General features: G+C 41.5%; 1 protein-coding gene across 11 annotated transcripts in view; it reads right to left on the bottom strand.

The window, feature by feature from the left end:
* Gpatch2l (G-patch domain containing 2 like) overlaps positions 1 to 26337 on the bottom strand; it is a 47179-nt gene that overhangs the window by 20552 nt on the left and 290 nt on the right. For 5 of the 11 annotated variants that reach the window (XM_051196374.1, XM_051196377.1, XM_051196384.1 and 2 more), the window contains exons 2-6: positions 23826 to 24497; positions 9769 to 9833; positions 6293 to 6469; positions 5381 to 5460; positions 1888 to 1955 (exon numbers count right to left, since the gene is read on the bottom strand). In XM_051196374.1, the coding sequence (XP_051052331.1) occupies positions 1888 to 1955; positions 5381 to 5460; positions 6293 to 6469; positions 9769 to 9833; positions 23826 to 24487 (1052 nt within the window). In that variant the 5' untranslated portion in view covers positions 24488 to 24497. Of the gene's footprint in view, positions 1 to 390; positions 446 to 497; positions 538 to 1887; positions 1956 to 5380; positions 5461 to 6292; positions 6470 to 9768; positions 9834 to 23825; positions 24498 to 26337 lie in introns of all 11 variants that reach the window. The other 6 variants (XR_007835241.1, XM_051196376.1, XM_051196379.1 and 3 more) reach the window with 2 other exon arrangements.

Here is a 26337-nt window from a genome sequence, read left to right as displayed (position 1 = left end):
ACATTTTAATCAAACTGAAACAATAGCTCAATGGTTAAGAGCAAGTACTGCTCTTTCAAACGACTCAAGTTCGGTTTTCATCAGCACCCATGTCAAGCAGCTCCCAACTGTCTGAAACTCCAGGTCCAGCAGATCTGTCGCCCTCTGGCCTCCGCAGGTACCTGAGCTCACATGCCTATATATCCACATGGACACATAAGTAAAAATGAATCTCAGAGGGAAAAGCTAACATAAAACCAGGCTTCTGTGAAATGTGTCATGAATAAGAAGCTGACAACTGCAGCTGAACCTAAGGAGGGAACTGGCTATAGTTCTTACAGATGAGCATAGAGCAGTCTTAGAGCTCAGCTCTCAAAAAACTCAAGAGTGATGGAGAGTGATCTTACTCACCGCATGTGCACAAGCAGAAATGTGAGGAAAATCAGAAGCCAATGATTTATTCTTTCTAAAGAAAAGGAAATTGAATGATAAAAGATGACCCCCAAAAATTATCTTACCTGCTTTCGTTCTCTTTTCCCAGCTGATGGTAGCCAGAAACTAAAGAGAGAGAATAATAAAAGAAGTGATAGGAAAAATATGAGGGAAGAAGATAAAGGTGGGATACAGAAGTGAAGACAAAGAAGACACTGGAAGAGACGCAGCTGAAGGAGAAGGACGCTGGCTATGTGTGAACAAGTCTCACTGAAGTAATCCTCAGTGGAGAAGGTAAACAATGGAAAGCAGAAAACTGGACATGGAAAAGCCAACTAAGACACAGCCTTATCTCAGCTCTCAGTGAGAAGAGGACTCAAACTCCAAAATTAGACTAGGTTAGATATGTATAGGACTGCTCTTAGGTACTGACCATAATGATTAAGGAATAAAATTATACAGTTTCTTTAGCATATACAAATGTGGGTCGCTTTTTTTTTAATGTATGTTGTTATATATGATATGTGTGCATATGTGTGTGATGGAGGAGTGTAAGTTCACAGGTATACAGGTGTATGGAGGTCAGAGGTCAATGGCTGATGTCTTCCTGGCTTACTCTCCATTTATTGAGGCAAGGTCTCTCACTGAACTTAGAGCTTCATGCTGGCCAGCTTGCCCTGGGATCTACTTCTCAAGAGCTGACATTACAGGCATGCCTGCCATACTGCCTGGTTATTTATGTGGGTGTTGGGGATCCAAACTCTAGTCCTTATGCTTGATCCACTGAACCATCTCTCCAGCCCCGATACGTATGTATTTATTCAGCAGCTATTCAAACTTTAGCCATGGAAGACCCATAGGAAGGCAAAGCACTCAGCAAAGCCAACTGTTTAGGAGATGAAGCTGTTATGAGAAAGGCAGATGATTCCTATGCAGCTACATTCATGCTTCCTATTGCATTCACCACGGTAACAGGGACAAAAAGATTTCTCCTTAAAAAGGCCTGAAGGAGAGCAGAAGCAACAAGTCATTTGGAATGACCATTTAAAAAAAAAAAAAGTCAAGAGAGAAAAATGCATTTAAAATACAGTCTCTTAGTGGTGGATACTATTATAACACCTAGAAACAGCAGGCAACAAAATAAAAACTACTCTAGAAAGGAAAAGAAAAATCACTGTCATGATTTAAGACTTTAGCTATCTTAAAATTTTACTATTTTATTAGTGTGTATTCATAGCATACTTGTGAGAGTCAGAGGACAACTCTATGGAGTTGGTTCTTTCCTTCTGGCTCTGGGGATTAAACTCTGGTCATCAAACATGCACTAACAGGTGGCAAGCACTTTTAGCCATGAACCATCTTTAAAATCCCCTCTTTGGGCTCTCAAGTCTAATAGAAAAGTTGCTTTATTAAAGCCTTCTCTACTTCCTTCTCCTTGGACCAGGTTAGGACAGCAGTAGGCACTTAGGCACTTACTCTTTCTGCCTGGGGTCACTGATGATATGGCTTATCCTCTCAGTTCCTAGACTGCTTATGCTGGTCTCCTAAAAGGATAAAAAAAAAAGAGTGTCATCAAACCACAGAAGCAAATATATACAGTTTAAGCTGTTCCCAAGCTCAATTTTTCTCTAACTATGCCAGTCAAGCCACCTTAAGGTTGTGTCAACCTTAAACTCCAACAGCGACTATGTTTTTTAATGTGAGCTCATCTTAGAAATATCATCTATTACCTAGCTATTCTCTGCTGACTTAGGCATTATAAATACTGTTTGTTAGACTTGGGATTTTTTTTCTATTTTAAATTTAGTTTTGTGTAAGTGTGTGTTGCAGGTGCACACGTGTGCACACTCATAAGTGTGTGCATGAATGGAAGCCAGAAGACAATCTCAGGTGTCATTCTTCAGAATGACAGGTGTCTACATTTTTTTTGGAGACAGCCTCTCCTGGCCTGAGCTTACCAAGTAGGCTAGGCTGTCTGTTCAGTGAGCCACAGCCATCTTCCTGCCTCCTTCTCCCCAGGGCTGGAATTACGCCTCTGCACCTGAGGTTTCTCCCACATGGTTCTGAGGAGCAAACTCAAGTTCTTCACAAACACTTTACCAGCTTGAGCTTTCTCTCCAGCCCTGTTTATTTTTTAAGTAACACACAAGTGAAATATAAAACTAATACCAAGTAATTTTTCAACATGTATATAGTTGTTTATGTTTAGATGTGTATGTAATACTTCGTAGAGTACTAGAGTATAATGAAGCAGAAAAACTTTTTTTGAAAATTCAACAGTTTTTTTTTTTTTTTTTTTTTTTTTTGAGATTTGATTTCACTGTGTAGCTAATACTGGCTTCAATCTCCTGCTCCAGCTTCCCGAGTGTAGAGATTGGAGGTGTACATCACCATACCCAGGAACAGGAGTCAGTTTTCAGCAGAAGGGCACACTAAGCTCCATGAACTGACTGACGCTCAACAAATGCCACAAACCCTGAATGAACTCTCACTGAATACCTGCTGACTACATGTCTATGCGTTAAACAATTTGTGCTACTTACACAACTAAGCTGCCAGGCTAGATCCATACAATTCAGTGGCACAGTGCTTGCCTAGCTGTATACACAAGGTCCCAAGACCACAAAGCACCACAATAGCCACAAACCACAAAGATTATCACTGTCTTCTGTCCCTTGATCATTATTTCAAAGTAAAAGCAGAAGGTTGTATGAACTAATTCTTAAATTTGGGGCTCTCAGGACTGTAGTGTGGAGGCATACAGGACACTACAGCAAACCAGTCACCTCACCCTCCCCTAAAGAGCACATTTACAGTGACAGCTGTCACAGCAACCTGCACAAGAAACAAGAGTCACACACGGGAGGAAGTGCTAAGCCGAGAGGGCACAAGTCACAGGTATGAACGTCACTGCTCCTCAAACACATCTGTATCTTGGCATTTATACTCAACTATGTGCATGAGTTAGCCTGAAGAATAGGAAACACACTTTAGCAGAACCACCAGCTTTTGAAAAATTAATTTGAGGTCAGACTCTAAACAGAGGTGGAGCTAAGTGGAGGGTCCGCACATTGCGCTCTTTGTATTTTTCATTCCTCTGGATGTCCCTCCAGATCAGAGACACAGAATGTAGAGAGGCCAACGGGAAGATGGCTGAATAATGAGCTATTTGTTACAGCAGAAAAATTATTAACTTAAAACACTGTAATATTTAAATTTACAGTTTATTACTGTGTAAATTACAAGCAGTACTTTGAGTAATTAGTAGCTCGCTGTCAGGGAGCTGTGAATAAAACTCATTATTTATGATTGCAGTTTAGAAAGAGAAGAGAGGGATGAGAAGGGGAGCAGGGAGAGCAGAGCGGTGACCGCTGCTAGAAATGACAGATCTCCCTTTAAGGTGATGAAGATGAATTTAGAAGTACACCTCATCCTATTTGCTTGAGATCATTAGCTGCACGTCCAATAAAGCCTAGATTCCTCTCGAGCACACTGAAGAGAGCCATCAAGATGAACTAACTCACATCCATTGAAGCAGACAGCTCTTACTTTGCTGAGCTTAAAGAAAGGCAGCAGATGGGGGGCGGGTGGGGGGGGGGGAGAGACCATTACTGTACCTAATCAACAGAAGGGGGAGTAAAACTCCAGTCCTCTACCCTCAAACTTCTGCCTTCCTTAACCCCACCCACAAGGAGCTCCTAAAACCAACAAGGGTGTTTGGTCCATGGTCTGTAAATGGAGTAAGCCAAAAGGAACATAGTGTGATTCTTCCAATGACCAAATACCTCTCTAGTTAAAGAGTAGAACTGGAATATAAGGCAAGAAAAAGAATCTGGCTAGAGAAATAGCTGAGTAGGTAAAGGCACTTGTTGCCAAGTCTGATGACCTGAGTTCAATCCCAGAAGCCACATGATTGAAGGAGAGACATGACACCCGCAAATTGTCTTCTGAGGTAAACACACATGAATTAATTAACCAGACCTCTTATTATTTGTTCTTTTCCCCCCAATGCTCCAAACTTCAGAAAATAGCTCTCTGGGTAGATGACAATACAAAGCAATAGCCAGATGAATGTGATCAGCAACCACACACATGGCTTGGCAAACATGATGGCATATTTTCTAGATGCGCGACAAATGCTTCCTCACTACCATCTTCCCTGTCTGGCTAGGGAACCTTTGCCTTAGCCTAGTTCTCAATCTCAAAGTTAGAATATAATTTAAATTAAGAGTAATTACATGCCTATAATCCTACAGTTCAGGAAGTTAGACAGAACAATTTCAAGTTGAAGGCCAGCTTAGGACACAAAGCAAGTACCAGGCCAGTTTGGACTTCATAGAGGCCCTGTCTCCAAAAATAAATTTAGTTTAAAAAGAATAAAGTTACCCTATTCTGTTTTGCTACTTAGCTGCAGGGAATGACACACATTTCTTACTTCTTTTGACCTAAGTTCTCCCTGTGGGCTAAAGCACCAGTTGGGAAGAAGCAATGGCCCAGTGCCCAGCACAGGCCCTGGCAAGAAGTAGTGTCCCTGGGGGCCAGGGAAGAGCTCCTGGACTACTGAGAAACAGGCTTAGTGCTATTTTTTGTGTGGGGAAGAAGGCATTGCTCATTTGGTTCTGTTTGTTGTTGTTTAACTTTCTCCTTTTAAATCAATTCTAGGATAAAAAGTCATTAGGATAAAAACATATTCCTGAAATCAGGAGTTGTAAAGAAGCCAAAGAGATTTTGAACTTATACAATAATACAGGGTTAGTCATAAGTGCAGAAGGGAGAAATCAAACCAGTAGTCTATATGTATCCATTCAAATCCCACATAATGTTCATTCACCCTTAACTCCCAGAATATCTCAGTTGGTCTCATTAACTCCAGGGAGTCCTGTGATGCCTTCAATTGTCAGTAGGGCACGCAAATCCTATGGGGACTACCACCTTCCCATAGCACTGGAGAAACCATGACATCTGTCACCTTCCCAGCCAGCCTTCTCCGCCCCTTCCTGAGGCACCGAGCTGCAGCTCCTGGCAACCGATTCAGACGAGCATGGTATCCTGTGGAAAGAAGGCCTCAGTTACTGAACACACAAGATCCATAAGTACACATGTCCTAGCACAGTGGGGCCCTTACCACAGCAGCTTCACAAGTCTATCTGCCAAAGCCTTACTGTGCTCATATCTTTGTCCTGAGCAGTATGATCACAGATTGCCACTCTGAGCACCAAACATCAACAATACCAGAAACTGGCTACACGGTTGATTGCTACTTCCTATAAAATAGTCCTGCTCACTGACACATATCTTAGGCAATGGTCCAGACATTCCAAAAAGTAAAATGACCTGGTCACAATATGGAGCTAACTAAAAGAGAAGTGTCATCACATTTCTGTCTCCTTTTATGGGCCCTTTCCACCCCATTCTGCTCCTTCAGAACTGAAATAAAGCAAAGGAACAGATAAGCATTTGTGCCCAAGTACACAATAATAGAATCATTAAAACAAATACATTTAAAGAAGCATTTTAAAACCATACATTTAAAAATGCCCTAATTACTTGTATGTGAATATTCTTCATAAGAGCCAATCTTTCAAGCTCCCACAGAGCATTCAGGAAGTTTTGCATCAGCTTTACAGTGGAGTTTGTCGCTGTGACATGACTGATGCCAGGCTTCTTAAATGTGTCCAAGGGCCTACACGGATTGACTTAGGAATGGGAGAACCCTGAGCTTTGAGACTCACCTCTGAATCCTTTAGAACCCTGAGCTAACTCCACAATTCAGATAGCAATGCATGGTCAGAGGCATGCAAGTGACTGAGTAGGGCACACTCAGTCTTCCCAAAGAGAACCATAAAGCCATGACCTTGACTTTGGTCTTCTCCAAACTCACCTCTTTGAGCTGGCCGGGAAGGTAAAAGGAATGTGGGATCTGAGAGTTTATCCAGTCCAGAGTCCATTCTTTCTGCTTCAGTGCAGTGATCAGGAGCCCACTTGGGCAGAAGGTTATGGACAGTGAATCCGGGGACACATTCTCCTTCATAAAACCAATCACTTTGCTCATCGTCCCCTAAAGCAAACAGATCATGTCCTGAGCTGTCATGTTAAAATCCAAATGCCAGAAGGGTTTCTTAATGCTATAGTTATGATACTGTCAAATAAACCAAAGCACAAAAGAACCTGTCCAGTTCCTCTTGGTACACTAAAGTACCAACATAGTTTCACATGAATGTTGGACTCTTTTTCACCACTTCAGTAGTAAAATCTAAGATACAGCCTTACTGCCCTGCAGAATTCACATGGAAAACCTGAAAATATGTTATCTCTTCCAAAATACACGATAGCTCCAACTTTAGGGAGGCAACTAATGCCCAGAAGTCAGGGTTCAGTTAGTAAATGAAGTCAGAATTTGAACCCTCAACCTGACAAAGCCCAAGTGTTTTCCATAAAAAACAAACTGCCTTCCTTACCATCATCCATCATGCAGATAAACAGAGTTCAAAGTCATAAATAAATGTTCAATTCAAAAATTACCTTTTGTTGCTGGGGGATTTTTATGTATTTACATTTTATCATAATAGATCAGTAAAGAATTTATGCCCACACTTTGTTTTGGTTGGTATCTCATTGCCGGGGCAAAAAATCACTTTGAACTAGAAATCCAAGCTACCAGGAAAAAAATAACCACAGAAACAAGCAATAAAACTCCCTGCAACTTTAAGAAACTGGAACATTTGCCTGAGGCTACATTGTTCATTAATGGTTAAGGTCTTAACTAACCCATACACCCAACCTCTTGGTTTGAACTTTCAATCAGCCACCATAAATAGCTCAGTTTCTACTACTAGAGTGTATTCCTGCCAACAAGACAAGTAAGAAAAAGGCAATTTCATGTCTGCTACCTCATCCACTTTCCGAAGTGCAAAAATAAAATAAACTATTACAACAGCATCTAAAGTTCATGAGACCTTCATTCCCCGATATATATATATATATATATATATATATATATATATATATATATATATATATATATCAGGTCCCACCTGCCAAACACATGAAGCCACTAACACACAGGCTAATAATTAGTCTTAAAATTAATGCTGGAATCTCCAAAGAGGACAATGAGGCCTGCATTCTGCAAATAATAGCTATTACCACCAAGCACCAAAGAAGATGCTCTTTGATATAAATTGGTGTCTCATTACAAACAAACACTGCAAACACTGTCTTGAAAACAGAGGTTCTCATTCTTCAGCAAGTATCAGATGTACTAGAAGGGCTTGTCAAAACCAGGATGTGGGGGAAATGAAGAGATGACAACAGATGGGAAGGAAGGCACATACCAGGTGACAAACAGACTGCTGGGCCCTATCTACCAAAGTTTCTGATTTGAACCAAACACTAGCAAGTTCCCTTATGAAGCTGAGCAGGTCCAGGGAGCACAATCAGAGAGTACCACTGTGCACGTGCCTCAGCAGCCAATGTCACAGGTGAACTCAGGGCAGGCACTGGTAAACACAGCCAGTTTGTATGCACCGTGACATGCTTGTTCTGGTCTCATCCAGCGCCTTTCTCACTGCACCAGGTAAATTCACCAGATAATGTTTTCTGACAATTAATGCAGAAGGGGAATTTTGGTTCTTACAATTCACTCATGAAAATTTTTAAAAAGGAGTTGTAGTTGGGCATGGTGCCATACTCCTTTAATCCAAGCACTCAGGAGGCAGTAGCAGGATGATCTTTGTGAGTCTGAGGACAGCCTAGCCTACATAGTGAGTTCCAGGGCAGCCAGGGTTATGCAGAGAGACCCTGCTTCAAAACCAAAATAATAAACAAACAAATAAGGGGAAAAGGACTGGCTGAGGTAGAAGAGGCTGTGAGACTGACAGATAAAATTCAGCCATTTTGCTTCCCTCTGCTACCCTCTCCTAGAGACAGCCTTGGCAGTTTGATCCCCAGTAAACCTTTTTCCTACAAACAGAATAGTCTAGTTTGGGAGCTTACTGCACCCTCGCTTACACTTATTTGGGTTTATCAACTCAATAGGGGCTCTTGCATTCCAGGCAACATGTAAGGTTATAAATAATTCCAAGAGCTAGAGAGATGGCTCAGTATTAGGAACACTCACTGTTCTCACACAGAACCTGGGTTCGGTTCCAAGCAACTACATGGCAGCTCACAACTGTCTATAATCCTAGTTCCAGAGGATATGATGCCTTTTCTGATCTCTTCAGGATCATGTGCCCTCATGGCACAATAATTAAAATAAAATAAATGAATATTTAAAAACAATAATCCCTAGCTGTGAAATGTTTCAATGGAAAGCACCTAACACAATAGGTGATTTTGAAAAAGCAGAGGTTGGAGAGATGGCTTAGCAGTTAGGAGCACTTGTTGCTCTTACAGAGGACCTGGGGTCAGTTGTCAGCGCCTACATAGGGACTCGTGAGCATCCACACTCCAGTTCCAAGGATCCAATGCCTTCTGATCTATTAGAATACCAGGCATACACATGGTACACATTACATACATGCAAGCAAAACACTCGTACATAAATTTTAAAAACATCTAAAACCAAATAAAATTAAAAGGTAGCAGCTACACGGAACAAAGGCAAAAGGCAAAAGGCATGCATGCACACACACAGGGTTCCTTCAGGGGAAAAAAAGTGCACATTTAAGACATTTATTAAATATTCACCCAGGGTATTACAGGGTTTATTCATATAACTCTGTCATAATCTTCAGGCATTTAAACTTAAGGTAAAAGTTATTCCTCAGTAAAAGTAAGAACATATCAACCCTCCCCAAAAGAATTATGTATGAGACTATTACTAGTTATAATTAAAAGAAACTTTCACAAGCTCCAGCCTTGACATTCTGACCCCATGCACCAATGATTCTCAAGCTATAAGCTACTATATAAGAACTACTTTGGGGGCTTATAAAAACTACAGATTCCAAGGACCAACTCCAAATCTATTTGATTTCTAGCAGCTCAGAAAATCTGGAATTTTCACAGTTCCCCAAGTGGCTCTCATAAGCCTTCAATAAGTCACTCCATGGTCACTGAAATCAATCACTGAGACAAAGTCCCAAAGCTGGAATCAAGACTACTTTGCCAGGGAGCCAGAGAAAAATCTCAGTAGTTAAGAGTATGTACTGCTCTTCCAAAGGATCAGTTTGTTTACAGCACCCATATCTGACTGCCCACAACAGCCTGTTAACTCCAGCTGCAAGGGGATCTGACGCCCTCTTCTGGGCTCCATGGGTGACTGCACTCATATGCACATGCCCACACACATACAGACACACATGTATGCAGATAACTTAAAATTAAAAAAAAAATAATGTTTAAGAAGATTACCTTGCCGTCCTTCATCATTGGTGAAAAGCCCTGTGTCGCTGCTGCTGCATACACTGCTAGTTTCGCTGGAAAAGAAAGAAGAGAACTCAGCAACTCCAATCGGAAATCATTTTCAAATGGAAACATCTTAATCATCTAAATTCACTTCTGCCAATCTGGTATATAAATTTCCCATAAAAGACACAGGTAAAATGTATTCATCCTCCTCTCAAAAGGTAAGAATGCTAAAACTCTCACATATTAAACTAGTTTCAAATACTTAAAGTCACTGTCATAAAAGAAAGCAGCAACCAACAGCTTATTCTCCATTTTCTTTCTTCTTTTGGTATGACCTATGAGGACTCTGTGGGTTGTCCATTCTTTGTTACAACAGCTTACCTATGCAGATGACTGCAGAACCACCAAATAAATGGTTTCTACAGTTTTAAGTGGCTGGAAGAAAGACTCCAAAAATGAGTACTTTTTGACATGTACACATAAAATTCTGACTTTAGTGTACATAAATAAAAGTTTTATTGGAACACAACCAGGGTCATTCATTTATGTACTACCTGGGGCTACCATCTGCAAAGGTAGAGTTACAACAGAGAATGGACAGCCTACAGAGTCCTCAGCACTGACTGTGAGGTTCATTACAGAGAAAGTATTATAAGTTCTACTCTAAGATAACTACGTTCTCATTGTCTTAATATTATAAAAACTTAAAAGAGGTATTTATCCTAAGTCTTTAAAGCCTCTTTCCATTAATTTCAAGGCACCAGTAACATTAAATGCACCTCTGATTATTTTTATATGGAATCTATTTTCTCCTTATATGCTAAGTTAAAAGAGCAGGCTCAAATAATATCTGTTGATCAAAAAAAGATGATTTTTTTCCTACTGTGTAAACAGCATTTCAAGAGAATATTCTTGAAAGAACTTGGATTGAACTGATCTAAGAGTTTCCTACATGGAGTTTATAATAATGATGTCATGAAAACTTCATTATAACCAACATCATATCTATAAAATACTTATTCCATAAAAGTATCATTATACTACCAATATGGAAATGAGTGTATTTGATGGCATTTTACTCAGAGTAATCTGCACTATATAAATACATGTTTAAAACACATTGTTAGCCGGGTGGTAGTGACTTGTGTCTTTAATCCCAGCACATGGGTGGCAGAAGCAGGTGGATCTCAGTGAGTTAGAGGTCAGCCAGGCTACACAGAGAAAACCTGTCTCAAAAAAACAAATAGGAAACAAAAGAAAATTGTTAGCACATCTTGCTAAGAAGGAAAAACAGTGGGAGCTGCACAGCATGCTTGCACACAAGAACTAAGAAGCAAGTTGCAAGAATGAAGTCTTTGCTAGAAAGGCAAATGTGTCCCTTTCTGAACTAGGGCCAAAGGTGTCCAGTCCTACAGCCCTCCTCACTTATTCTTTGCTTGGTGATTATGATTCTTAAAAATTATATTTATTTTGCTTTATGTGTGTGCGTTTTGCCTACATGTATGTGCTTGGCACCCTCGGCGATCAGAAGAGGACATCAGGTTCTCTGGAACTAGAGCTATGGAAGGTTGTAAGTCACCATATGGGTGCTGGGAACTAAACCCTAATCCTCTTGCTAGAGAAACAAAGTGCTCTTAACTGTTGAGCCATCTCTCCAGTCCTGAGATTATGATTTGTAACAAATCAGACCTGTAAGATTTCTGAATAATTTAATCAACTATAAAATGTTAAATTAATATTCTATTGGAAACTAACTCCTAAGAAGCTAGAGATGTAGCTCAATGGGGAGAATGCTTGCCTAGCACACGTGAAACCCTGGATTCAATCCCCAACCCTGCCTAGACCAGGGGCAGGGATGTTCACGCACAATCTCAGCACTTGGAAGTAGAGGTAGGAGCATCAGAAATTCAAAGTCATTCTCCTAGATAGCTGAGTTCAAGGCAAGCCTGTATACAAGACACCCTGTCTGAAATAAACAAGAAAACAATTAGAAACAAGGAATGAGGGAGGGAAGGAACAGGTAGGCAGATGGGATGGATAGGCAGGCTGGCTGGCTGATAGCGTGTGTGTGTGTGTGTGTGTGTGTGTGTGTGTGTGTGTGTGTGTGTGTGTGTGTGTGTGTTTGCTTGGTTTTTTTTCTGAGACAGGGTCTATCTACATAGCCCTGACTGTCCTGAACTCACTCTGTAGACCAGGCTGTCCTGGAATGCACAGAGATCTGCTTGCTGTGCCTCCCGAGTGCTGGGTTAAAGGTGTGCACCACCATACCAGACTAAAGCTGATACCTTTCGTTAATAACAATATTCTTTGAGCACCTGTGTACACAAGCTCAATAATGCACCCCTAAGCCTTCATATGCTTTTTTTTTCCTACCTTTGTCAGGAGCCTCTGACTGGACAAGGAAAAAAGCTCTGTTCCTCCTTTATGCTCAGGGAAACTAATCCACTTCCGCAGCATCCAATCCAAAAGTGACCCCCCCCACCCCCCGGAAGCTCAACAGGAAGATAGAACCTAGCTTCTGAACCTTCAGATAAAAAGGAAAGAACACCTACAAAAAGCAGATAATGCAATGCCAACCTCTTAAAGTGACAGCAGGGAGTAACCTCTGTGCCTCCTGTTTTTGGATCAGGAGTTGTCCTGTCCTTCCCATTCTCATGGGCTCATGAGACCCAAATCTACCAATGGTGTACATACAAATTCTAAAATAACAGAGAGTACTTTGCACATAAATACCCCAATCCGATACTAAAGTGGGAGAATGAAAAAGTTCTAACAGGAAAGTGTAAAGACCCTCTCTCCATTAGCCCAGAGCTTCAGAGTTATATGTTTATCAGACACTACTGGTACCTGCACCAAGACCAGCAAGAATCTTCTCAAGGGCAATTTAAATGGTGCACTTGATATCGCAGGGTCGAGATAACGGGATAGAAATATGAAGAATTAGGAGTGCTTTCCAAAGGCAAATATCTTTCAATTAATAAGAAATAGTACATGTCTGGAGCTTAACCTTACAACACTAGAAAAGTCATCCCCTTTCAACAGCTGGAAAGTGTCAAAAAGACAGGATGATTAAAAAGAAAAAATAGCGGAGGTCTGAGAACAACTTAGAGAAGATGAGTTCTCTGATTCACCTATTTATTTCTGTCTGTGTGTACACTTATGTGGTGGTTAAGAAGACAATTTCTTGGAGTTGGTTTTTGTCTTCCACCATGTGGGTCCCAGAGACTGACCTCAGGTCATTGGCAGCAAGGACCCCTATCCACTGAACCATCTACTGGTCCTATGAGCTTTCTCTATTCACCACGAGTAATCCAGGGATCCAACTCAAATCACCAGGCTTAGCAGCAAACACCTTCACCCACCGAGCCATCTAACTGGCCACAGACTTCTCTACAATGCTTTCCGCTTTAAAAATGTTTCCATATTTCATTGAGCAGCATGATCACCATTTTAAATGAGACACAAAATTAGAGCCTGGATTTTGGACCACCAACTGTATTATCTAATTACTACAGCATTATTGGAAAAGCAACTGAAGCACATCCAAACGAAATAACAGAAGTGTAAAGAAAGCCACCTTAGCCAGCACCTCTAAAGATTGATCCTCCCACCAACATTCTATTAGAATAAAAGAAGGTGATTGGCACACACACATCACTTATTCTCTGCAAGTAGTGTTTTGCTTTATCACACAGCCATCCTACCCATGCATCTAGCCTTCCCACCAGAACATCTTTGTAATTGAGGCTCTCTCAGTGGAGCAGATGATTAGGCACAGTATCCACATCCACATAAGCATGGATCACAGCAATGAACCCAATAAACTGCCCCCCATTCCTGTCTACTGCCAACCGTCTCAGTCAATCACTTAACAGCCCCTCAGTAGTGACTCAAGTGCTTTTGTCTCTAAAATGTTCTTTCCAAATTCGGAAAATGTATGTACTTTTTGGATATTAAAGGTTTGAATTTCAAATGAGCACAAGGCCTCAGTTTTAAAACTATATCTTTATTCTAATGGGAAAAAAATCAATTGTTTGGTTTTATTTCATTTTCTCAATTTGAAATTCATGCCTATTATGGAAAGCTGAGCCAGTGAAGTGAGAACACAATCTCAGTAGAGAAACATCTTCAGCAGTCATCCTCAACTAGAGGCAATTCTGCATCCCTCTCGGGGTCATTTAGCAATGCCTTCATCTTCTCCCTCCTGTACAGGGGATTGACATCTGGACCTCAGCACTGACTGTACATAACCACCCATAACCTTGGAAGCATTTTTCATAATTATGACATACAGGGTGAAGAGAGAGACAGAAGTAACTGAAAACCAGAGTCAATAAGAGACCAAAGGACTAAGGTGGACAGTGATAGAGGATGACACCCATGTCCTCCTCTGGCCTCCACACCCAGGTGTGCATATCTGAGTGCACACATTCATACAATACAACACACACGCGCGCGCGCGCACACACACACACACACACACACACACACACACACACACACACACACACAGTGCTGAACTACAAAGTTACCATGCAGGTTTGTTATTCCCATTTATTAGCCAAGAAGCTTAAGAAGTTACCTATTACATACAAGTTTTATACATTTAAATGTATACATTTATGGTTCTTATGATTATTTCAAAAATAAGAGCTCTTAGGTTAATTTTTCAAACTAAATAATAATGTATTTAACCAAAACTTTGAAAATATTTTAGAATCCAGGAGAAGTAAAGGAACTGTCGCTTGTACATGCATTGACCAAAGATACGCCTGCTCTTCCTATTTTCTGCCATGCTTCTGGGTAGAGGTTCTGCAACTGCATGTTATCATAAACCTGGACCCCCACACAATGGAACATATGGTCACTCAGAGACAGTTCTGCCAAGTAGTGAGTTTGTGCTCACATTTATCTAGATGGTACCATAAATGCAGCCAGCAGCCTACCCAGTTCATGTGAACAGAAAGGTTCTGGGACAACTGGGTACACTGGGCTGATGACTGAGCTTAGAGAAGCTCACCCATCCTCTTATCACATGGTCTACCTATTTGTAGCATTAATAGTAATTCACCTTTAGATGGGCGAGGGTTCATTTTTAAGGGGCCTACATTTCCGAAACCTTTTTTTAAAAAATCTTTGTATACGAGTGTTTTGCCTGTCTGTATGTCTTGTACTATGTACATGCTAGTAACTGTAGAGGCCAGTAGTGAGAGCAGGATGCCCTGGCATTGGAATTACAGGCGATTGTAGACCACCATGTGGGTGCTGGAAATCAAACCTGGCTCCTCTGAAAGAGTAGCGAGTGCTTTTAACCACTGAGCCAACTCTCCAGCCTGAGCCTTTGTGTTGCCTTTCCACATGAAATTTTATTTTCTATATGCAAGAAGAAAACAATGCTTATGTCCCAAAAAGTCTGGCAGCAAATACAGCTCCTCACTTTTACCATTAAGGATGAATGCCATGGTATTTTCATCCCTCTCAGGGTCTGTCTTCACACCTGTTCCACCCGGGCCGCCAGTACAGGACATAAAAACATTGTCAGGACATATATGGAGAGAATTGTTCCCATTAGTTCTCCATTTTAAACTTAGATTAAATTTTTTCCCCCAATTCAGAGAACTTTTTCCCCCATCAGTTTTGTTTCTTAAACCCTTCTTTTCCAATGCCTTGGTTTCTTCACTGGGAGAATACATGCACAGACTGGGCCTCTGCCCTCTTGTCCTCCAGACCCGATGTCCTCTCTCACCAGTTTCTCCTTCATCTGCATTCTGAGAAGACTCAGAAGTTTTCTGTATCATCAATTCAATTTCTATCCTTCACCTTGTAATTATAATTATACCTTAAATTTCCTTGTATGTTTTCCTCCCAAATAGCTGCTTATCAAAATAGTCATTCCAATTCTCCGTTTCCTACCTCAAAATGATCCTATCTTTTTGTATCCTGGTGCATATTTCCCAAAATATTCTTCTGATTCCCACTGTAGTTTTCAAAGGTTTGTTCTTCCTCTGAACTTTGAAAACAATGTTCCCCTTTTCACTGTTCTACAGAATGTGTCCAAAGGCCTCTTGTCTATTTTAGTGAAGGTGTGTTAATTTATTTGTTATATTTCTCTTTTAAATAAATGAAACTGGACAGAATTTAATTCACTTCCTCTGACTTCATAATCAAGTATGTTTTTAGTCATATATCACTGTGCAAAACAGCAGGTTTCATTATGATATCTTCATAACAGTATACCACATACCTAGCTCCTATTCAGCCCTCCCATGGCCTTCTCCTCCCATGCTGGGCCCCGCCTCTCTCTCTTCCCAAATGGCTGCCCTGCTGCTTTCAAGGGTTTTTTTGTTTATTTTTTTTTTATGTCTAGATTCCATACAAGAGAGAACACATGTGATACTTCTCTTTCTAAGCCTAGTTGACTTCATTTAGTATGATCTCTGATACCCACCATTTTCCTGCAAATGATATGATTTCATTATTCTTAATAGCTAAATAATATTCCATTATTTCTAAAAACAGTATTTTCTTTATCAGCTAGGCTGAGTCTGTAACTTACTATTGTGAAGAGTCACAACAAACAAGGCATACAAGTAACTCTGTCCTGTGTTGGCATGAATTCCTTCAGGTATATAACCAGGAATGGCATAGCAGGATCATTAATTTCCTTAGAAGCCTCCATACTGATTTCCATTGGAGCCCATTAATTTACATTCCAAGACTGTATAAGGACCCCCAACCCCATCCTTGCCAGCATTTGCTATTGTTTGATTTCTTGCTGACAGCCATTCTGGCTGAGGTAAAACTGAATGAATGTCAATGTAGTTTTGATTTGCATTTGCCTGAAGGCTAAGGATAATGAACATTTTCCACATATTTATTGGGATTTTGTACTTCTTTTGAGAACTGTCTGCTCAAATAGTATGCCCATTTCCTGACTGGATAATTTATTTTGGTGTTTAAATTTCTGAGTTCTCTGTAGACTCTGGATATTAATCAGATGAATAGCTGGCAGATTTCCTCCCATCCTGGAGGCTCTCTTTATTCTGGTAATTATTTCTTTTGCTGTACAGCAGCTTAATTTCATGTAATCTATTTGTCAAGTGTGGGGATTATTTCCAATTATCCAAAGGCCACTGTTTCCTATCTGACTGATATACATATATATGTGTGTGTGTGTGTGTGTGTGTGTGTGTGTGTGTGTGTGTATCTTGAGACCCATTCTCCTTTGCCAGACCCACACCTGACCAAGAGGCATGAGAAGGTCTTGACAAAATCTCCAGGGCTACTGGGGTTCCTAACCCCAGTAGTCTACTAGACTGACACTAGATCACCTCTCTATCCCTCACTATCTGAATCTCACCTCAACCCATCCCAGGAATTTGTAACAAACTGAGCATACAAAACACTACATCTCTAAAATGTGCTACAAAGAGGGATTTCTTTTTCTTTCTTACTTTTATTTTTTATTTATTTATTTATTTATTTATTTATTTATTTATTTTTTTGGCCATGTAATACTAAACTGTATGCTTCAAGGCTCAGCTTCCCTTGACTATCTCTTATACACAAACAGAAAACACAGAGATCCAGACTTCCCTATCCAAGTATACTCCAAACAGAAAACTGAAAGTTATAGGTTGGAAGTGAAGGAGGGAGCAACATTTTGCCTGAGAGGTTCTAGCCATATTTGCATTTCTGAACCCAGGACTGCCTGGGGAGAATGCACACAGGGCCTTCCCTTTTCAGTGCATACTGACAAGATTACACTCCTCAGTATACCAGCCTGCAGCAGAGGAAACTCTCAAACCCTAGTTTCTGGTAATATGAGTGTAGAAAGGTTTCAATTTTTTCCTGTTATTTTAAGCTTTTATTACATTTGTTTGATTGTCTTGGGGGGAGGGTTGAGGGCCACAGAGGAAAAATGAGTGTCACCGTGCATGTATGAAAGTCAGAGGACAACTTGTAGGGAACTGGTTCTTTCCTTCCACCACATGGGCCCTGGAGATCGAACTCACATGGTTAGGTTTGATGGCAAGCAGCTTCATACACTAAGGTATCTTGCTGGCAACAAATGTCTTTAATTTTTCTTAAGTATTCTAGTAGGTAGTTGAAGCTACTTATTAGATACCTTTTAAAACACAAATCCACAAAATTCACAATATCAGGTAGACTGAGAAGCACAGAATTGCATCTGTCAGGGGCCTTAGAAGTGCTCCAGCTTATTTCTCCCAGCTGTGTGATGATGGTAATGGTCATCAGGCCCTGCTGGAATTCCTAACCTTTGCAGTAAACAAGAACTCAGGACTCAGTGAAACAATCCACTTCATTCTCAAAGCTCTGTTCTTTAATATTATATATTTACTGCTTAGCTCTGTACTTTCTAGCAAATCTCTTTCCAGGAGGGAGACTCTAAGAGACAGACCTTCAAATACTGTCATATCACATGTGCCTCCCAAAGTGTCTTCTGGCTGTTTCTAAGAATGCACTATCAGAACTAGACTAAGTCTATACACAATCAATCTGTGCTAATCTTCCAGTACCTTTTGGTGAACGTTGCCAATCGCAAAAAAAAAAGGTTAAGTATGTACTTGGTCAGCATCTCTGTTTACAGAAAAGAAAAGCAGAACATTCCAACACTACATATAGTCTTTCCACTGCCCCAGGAACCCCTGATTAATGACCTCCACTTGCAAAGGAGACTACTTACCTTAACCATGAAATAATGAATGCTATTGATCCAACAAGCTACTTCTATAGAATGTTATTGATCACCCAATCTTTGGTTAAAATGGTCCTCATTTAGCAATTTCACTGTCACAAACACCTGGAGCAAAGCACCCTCATAATTAAAGAGTTTGGGGGCAGTTCAAGTGAGAGGTGATGGACAGAGATCTCAGCTTCCTCCCATTTATTCTTGCTTCTGAGCTATTGTTTGTGTCAGACGGAATATTGATTTTCTATAAAAATAAGAAAACAAGAGGCACCAAGGGGCTGCAGAAGGTCAGCTTGGGCTGGGGAAGGAGGGGACAGGTCTCACACTCCATCTCTGTCACTTGCCTTCCAAGACAAGGGACTATTTTCTTCCCTGTGAGACCGGCCTCTAATCCATCAGTTGAGGAAGGCTCCCAATGTGACTTTAGGCTACCACCCAACCAATCTACTCATAAAAACCAAACTATATCTACGAGGAACACAGTGTGCTACTGAAGAGCAGAGAAAACCAGGCTAAGCTCCATCACTTAATGAGCAATGATATTCAGAAAATCTGAATGAAGACTGGAAGGAAGTAATTTTACAGGATTTGTAAAATCTCAGAGTATTCACCCCCACAAATACACAAAAGACATTACAGTAATAACTTGATCTTACAGAGCATAAATAAAACTATAGTATAACACCCATTTCTAAATCCTCACAATTCTTGGGTGGAACACAACTAAATAAAGAACAGGGAAAGAAAAGCATGAACAGCAGCAAGACTTAGAATTGTTAGTAATTTTAAGTGTGAGTAATAAGCAAATTTAAGCAAACTAAGAAATAAAGCCAATAAACATATATAGCCAAATCCAAAATACTACCACAGACTAGGATAAGGTTAATAATCAACTTCTTATCTCAGTAATTTTAACAAGGTGGATCAAGGTTAGTAAGTTTGCACGGCTGATGGTGAAAACCTTCAACATGACAGACAGAAAGTAAAGTTCAACACTTTGATCTCTATGTGACTGAACCATGGCACAGCCAAGCGGCTTCATTAAATAATAGCCACAGGGATTCTTGAAAAGATCTCTTTTAAAACAGGAGGTAGGAAAATTTTGACATAATCAACTCGCCAACAGGGAGTAAAACACAAATCATAACTATTTTCTACTTGCAGTCTAATGTTAGCCCTGTTTATAAAATCGGCTTAATATCTGAGGGTGGGGTTGGGGTGAGGCTCAGTTTCAGAGTACCTGCCCACCATGTACAAAGCTCTGAGTTCAATCCCCAACACCACAGCAAAACAAATTATTAAGTCACAAGCCCGTCATTCCAACATTAGGAAACTGAGGCAGGAGGATTGCCAAGTTGAAGGTCATCCTGAGGTAAAGGCCCTATCCTATCCTAAATAATAATATAGTAATAATGAGTAAAAAAAAAAAAAAAAAAAAAAAAAAAAAAAAAAGTAACAATTAAGAGCAGCTTGAAATGAAACATTTTATTCCACTTTGCAACTGAGGAAAGTTTGAACAGACTCTGGTAAGACTGTGAGAAGCACATTTCTCTCTACAGAATATATTTAGGGGAAAGGAACCTGATGAGAGATGCCATTCTGTATATATGTTTCTCATACTGGTTAATGAATAAAGCACTGTTGGCCAATAGGAAAGCAAGACAGGCGGGACTAGGAGACAAGGAGGAAAGAGGAAGTAGTAAGAAGGAGGAGTCAAGATGGAGAGAGCCTGGAGAGAACACAAATGCCATTCCTCCACTCTCGGTAAGACCATGTGGAAATACATAGAAATGGGTTAATAATTAAGATAGAGCTAGCCGATAAGAAACTAGTAACTGGCCAACAGGATTATATCAAATACAGAGTCTCTGTGTGTTAATTGGGGCTGGCGCGGCGGCGGGTGGAAAAACCTAACTCCTTACAGGAACCAAAGCATTTCTATTTGTAACTACAGATAAATGGAGACCATATGAGGAGTGATTTAACATTCCTTTAAAATTTTGATTCTATTTAATTATTATTATTGTTGTTTGTTTGTTTGTTTTCAAGACTCACAGAGATTCATCCGCCTGCCTCTGCCTCCCAAATGCTGGGATTAATGGCATGTGGTACCAACACCCAGCTCTACTTAATTATTTTTAAAAACAGAGTCTCATATGGCCCAGGCTGGTCTCAAACTCATGAAGTCATTAAGACTGATCTTGAACTTCTTTCTGATCTTCCTGCATCCACTTCCAAACTGCTGGGACTACAAAAACATACCCCCATGCCCAGCAATTCAGTTAGAACATTCCAAGACTCTTTCTCAGTGCATGTCTATTACCATAAACTCACCACCTGGTTTCCCTGATAAAGAAACTGATAAATAAAATGGAATTAGTTACAGTTTGTCCAAAATCAAGGAGAAAAATTCCTAGGATGAAATAACCCTGGAAATATACCCCTTGCTAACCTAAGTGTGAGATAAGCTGTCCAGACCTTGTGACATTTCTTCCTGGTCCATACTAGGATTTCAGCCTCTCCCTGCCCCAGCATGGGACTCCTGGGAAAATATCAATTCTTTTGGGTTCACTGTTTCAATGAATTTAAAAGTGGGCAATGAGGGCACAAGGGTCTCTCTTTTTAAGGAGTGTGTGTGTCCAGAAGAGTACTGGATTCTTTTAGAGCTAGAATTAGAGTTACAAGTCACCCAATGTGGGTACTGCGAATGCCTCCTCCCCAGCCACAGCTCACACCGGATCAATGTCACACTGCCGCTTCATCCATTATTTCTTCAGTGACAAGGACTTTGGCATCCCTATCACTGGAAGGCTCTGAAGTCCTGGCCCAGAAAGCCCACTAGGGAGAGCCAGGCCTCCTCAATGAGAAAACAAGAAAGATCTCACAAGGAATCCTGTGGACTTTAATTTCTCCTGGCTCTTGGATTAGAACTCAGAGCCTGACAGCCTGGAATCTGAAGGCGCAGGAGGCAGAGCAGCACTGCTAGACCACAGTCCCGGGCAGGGAGTAGAGCTTAGAAAGAAAGTGACAGTCTCTAGCACCCACAATACCTTCAGTTTAACAAGAAATTCTGGGGAAGAAAAAGACAAAGCAACATTCAAAAGGGCCGTTTTAATTCTCCATTCTCAACTGTAAGAGTCTAAGATGTAAATGCTTGATCTTACAGGTAACTTAAACGCCTCAACACAAGGTTTCAGTATTGTAAAAGGCTACAAGTTGGCTAAGCAATTCTTGTTTGATTAAAAATAGTGTGATTATGGGTAAGAGTTCCTTTATAATCCAAAACTACGTATAAGTTGGATAAATAGGCCTTAGACAAGACCAAACTTAGAAGAAAATTACAAGAGTCAAATTGTATGCCTGCATCAACACAGGTGGAACACACTGGCAAAATACACAGGTAGTATGACAATGTTTGAAAGTCAAATTAAAATCCACTCAGAAAAGGAGGAAGCACACAGACCTACATAGCTTGTCCTGTCACCAGCACAGCCTTGCTTGGTGAACCTTAGCTTGATGTCTTTGAGGGTGGAAGCTTCAGAAGAACAAGGTCCTAAGAAAGGTTACTAGTGCTGCAGCTGTAAAACTTAACAAGCAGCCAAACCTGGTAAAATATGAGCTTAGAAATCAGGTTTGACTCTTGGTCTAGACACTAGGTGACCCTGGCAAATTACTCAAACTCTAAACCTAGTTTTCTCTTCTAAAAACACAAAGGAGGTTCTATCATACAGTAGAATCATAAGGAATAAATAAGAATATCCAGCAGGTGTGCAGCACAGTGCCTACCGCACGGAGTACTTAACAAACCTGCAGTGCTTAACCCATTTAATGGCCATCACTGACAGCATCTGAGTGGATACAGGAAGAAGGATAGGAACATGGCAGAGCTGCTAAACATCCTGCAGAGTACCACAAAGAACTGCCCCAGACACCAAAGGCTTCCTCACGGAGAGGTCACATCTTAACTCTAATAATAATATTAAAGCATCAAGCTGCCAAGCATCCATGTTTTCAAGGTGATCTGACATGGAGAAAGTGAGTTATCAAAACTACATTGACATTGTAAACATACAACCACATGTGATAAAGTTTAAAGCGATTCATATTGTTATTTCCAAATCCCACCATATATGCATACAACTTAAATGTCTGCCATCGGAAAACAAGGACTAATTAAGATGGGCTCTGTGAGTAGATGAAAGCACCTGCTGCCAAGCCTCCTGATAACCTGAGTTTGAACTCCCCGCAGGCATGCAAGAAGCTGATAGGATGGCTCAATGGGTAAAGTGCTCATTGAGCAAGCATGGAGACTTGAATCTGGATCCCTAACACCCACATAAAAGCCAGGCACAGCAGTGCATGTCTGTTATCTTTCTGTGAGAACTGAGACAGGTGGATTCCCAGGGCTTGCTGGACACCTAGTCAAGCCAATTAATGAACTTGGGTTCAGTAACAGACAATTCCCCAAAACAAGGAGAAAATAGAGGAAAACACACACCATCCACCTTGGGCCTCCACATGCACACACATACACATACATAGACACACAAGTAAGAAATGCACTCAACACAGTCAAATTATAACTAGCAGGAAACATAATTATAGCCACAAAGTATGTAAAGCAATTTTTTTTTTTTTTTTTTTTTTTTTTTTTTTGAGACAGGGTTTCTCTGAGTAACAGTCCTGGAACTTGCTTGTAGAGCAGGCTAGCCTAGAAATCACAGAGATCTGCCTGCCTCTACCTCCCCAGTGCTGCCTCAAAGCCCACGATTTGACAGGGTCTCTATGTAACATGTGTAACAACCCTAGCAGTCCTAGAACTCCCTCAGTAGAGCAGGCTGGCCTGGAACTCACAGAGATCTGCCTGCCTCTGCCTTCTTAGTGCTGGAAATAAAGGCGTGCACCATCGCCACAATTCCTAAATAACAAACATAGCTTGCATTTATTTAAAAACTGCTTAGACCTGGCACCTGCATGCCTTCTCTGTCACAATTGTCAACACCAGCCCTTGTTGATACCTTGGTTCTAAATAACAGTAGCTCGTTACTGTTGGTATAAATGGTATAAAAAAACAGCAAATTATTTTTAAGACAAATTCTTGGTTCTGCAGTTAAAGCACATGTTTGAAATCATCTTTAGGATAAAATTATTTCTGTTACACACAGCCTTCTTGACATAGTGAAATAGATTCATGAATGACCCTTTGACAAACCAGAGATGAAGTACCAGCTGACTACAGGAAGGCTACAAAGGCAACACTAGCATGGCTAGCTTAGAAGAGAGTGGAACTCACTGCACTTCAGGTAGTTAGCCAGGGAAACCTTTGCTTTAGGAAGGAAGATCTCACCATTCTGACATGTTCTCATCAGAGCCCTGCTTCTGTTCCTCGGCTTCACACTCCATCCTTTCTTTCCTTCCTGTTTTGCTTAGGAAAGTCCTATTTTCTGCTGCTTCACACAGCCCATGGCTTGATGAGGTCCAGGGAGTGTTCTCCTTCCAGCGGGACAAACGCTGCTTCTTGGCAGACTTGAACCTGCAGCCTCTCTCATAGCTCCAATCAGACACCTTCAGCTTCTGCTGAAGGCTGGCAGCCACCTCTGATGTCACTCTCTTCACCTTCCGCCGGCGCCTGAGTGGTCGGCAAGGTGCATTTTCCGTAAAGGAATCAGATTCATGCCAAGAATGTTGCTTACTCCTAATGATGGCACTGAGAGCTGGGTGCCGTTTGGTCACCATTGTGTCATCAGAGTCACTGAAAGTGGGGAGCGGAGCCACTTCTCGACAGTCCTTGGTGGCCTCGTCCAGACTCGACTCTGAGGGTTCGCTGAAGCAGCAAGCATGCTCCGCCAGGTGAGAAAAGTCAGACCTGCGCTTCCGGCCTCTGCGCTTCCGAAGCTGTCGCCTCTGCTGCCTGGGGCTCAGGGCCATCTCCTCCCACAGCTCACCAAGCTTACTCTGCTCAGATGTCTGCTCCAAGGCTGAGGCTAAGTCATGTACCAGCTCATCCATGAGGCCACATCTGCCAAGGGAAAAAAAAGGATGAAGACAAGAAGCTTGAACAGACAGACCTGCTGTTTTCCAGTAATTTTATAGAGCACATAATGGCATTATGGCTCCCTGCCTGCAGAAAATAGATTCCTTTTATCCAGCTGCACTTACCACTCATTTCTAATATCCATGCACCCTTAAGCCACAAATATAAGGTGTCTGGCCCTTGTCAAATACCTGAAATCAACATATTCAATGGCTCACCAGATGACCACGGGGACATTAGCAAAAAACAGAGCTTCCTCTTTTCTCCAATTATACGTGTCCCTTGATTGCTTGATCATGAGAAAGTGTTGCCCCAGAAAGGAACAGCACATCACAATTTCAACACTATGGTAAATCGAAGGGAGTACCCGACAGGTCTAGTCACAACGGAGGGCTAGCCAGGAGTCTGGGATACCTGCTAAAAAACCCTAGTGGTAGGGAGGAGACAAAGATCTGAGTGGCAGCTATCTGGAAGGCTTTGCAGTGTTCATAGTCAGAAAATCTGTAGTTATCCAAACAGGTACACAGAGTGAGGGGGGAAATGAAAGCCCACATTTGGTACTGCCAGTGTACCAACTGCCACCTGGAAGTTACCAGATGTAGAACACTGTAGAATATGACAGTTTTTCAATGTGATTACTATCGTAGTATAGGACTTTGAGACTACTCATCCCGATCACGCCAATTATGTGCTTCAGTGACAACTGCACTAAAGCAAGATGAGAATGAAACTAAAACGGATGTGCAGGATAGTCTCCAAAATTTCTGCCTACCAGAAGCAACCCTTTCAAGGCCTAAGTAGCAGAGACAATTTTAGAATTTTCTTTTTCAAAAGAAATGTCTAATACCACTTGTACAACCCCTAAACTTTGTGTACTAAAATAGCACTTTCTCCCCAGCTCTAGGTAAGCGCAAAGTACATCTCAGCCATAATTAGAGCTTAAAACTGAGCTCATACCATATTTCCCTTAATGCAATTTACATTTTGCAAAGGGCTTTCTAAAGACTGTTCTCGGGGTCCCTATGTCAACAAATCCAAAGGCAGGAAAAGTCTTCTGGTTTATGTGTCACATCTGTGAGAGCAATGGGGCCACCTAGCTCCAGAAACTACCACCCAAACAAACTTCCTCACAGTGTCAAAAGCCTTACACATAAAAAGACCATTTCCCTTTATCAACATGGTAGTAGTTTTAAAAGCCAGAACTGAGGTTTGGAAGGCAACTGTCTGTAAGCCTAAAGCAGATAAACAAGAGGGCACAGAAAATGTAAGGCTTTAACAAAGAACTACAGCTTTGACACTCAGGTACAACTGCACAAACTTTAACGTGGGACAAGTAGTACTAACGTGTCCTCAAATGCCGGCGCAGAACCCCTGCGTCTCAAAGGGGCCAGAGAGAGAACCCTGGTACACCCACACCTCCGATCTCAGTCTCAGGAGCACACCGTAGGTACCCTGGTCTGAGTCACTGCCGGGACGCTGGTGGGCCGCAAAGCAGCGAGCTAGTCTTCCAATCAGTGACGGGAGGAGGGGAGGCAAGAGGCGCCTTCTCGCTCGGATTCACCCGAGACAGGGGGTCGGCTGTCCAGGGCTGTCTCGAATCTCGTCCTAGTGACCGGGTTCGCTCCGCGATGCGGGGGAGCGGGTGTCACGGTACCGCTAGGGAGGGGGGCACAGCCGACTTCCCGAGGACTCCCCACCATGCCCAGCCCGTCCTCAAGGCCAGGGAGAGCCCTGCCCCGGGTACCAAGCCTGAGCTCTCGCTGTCGCCCGCTAAAGAGACTGCCATCGCGGAGGCCGCCCGACCCTCGGCGCCCTGGCTGCGGAG

This window comes from Phodopus roborovskii, unplaced genomic scaffold (genome assembly GCF_943737965.1).
Source record: "Phodopus roborovskii unplaced genomic scaffold, PHOROB, whole genome shotgun sequence".
Lineage (NCBI taxonomy): Eukaryota > Metazoa > Chordata > Mammalia > Rodentia > Cricetidae > Phodopus > Phodopus roborovskii.
Note: the sequence above shows the minus strand (reverse complement) of the source record. Positions and strands in the feature narration are given on the sequence as shown.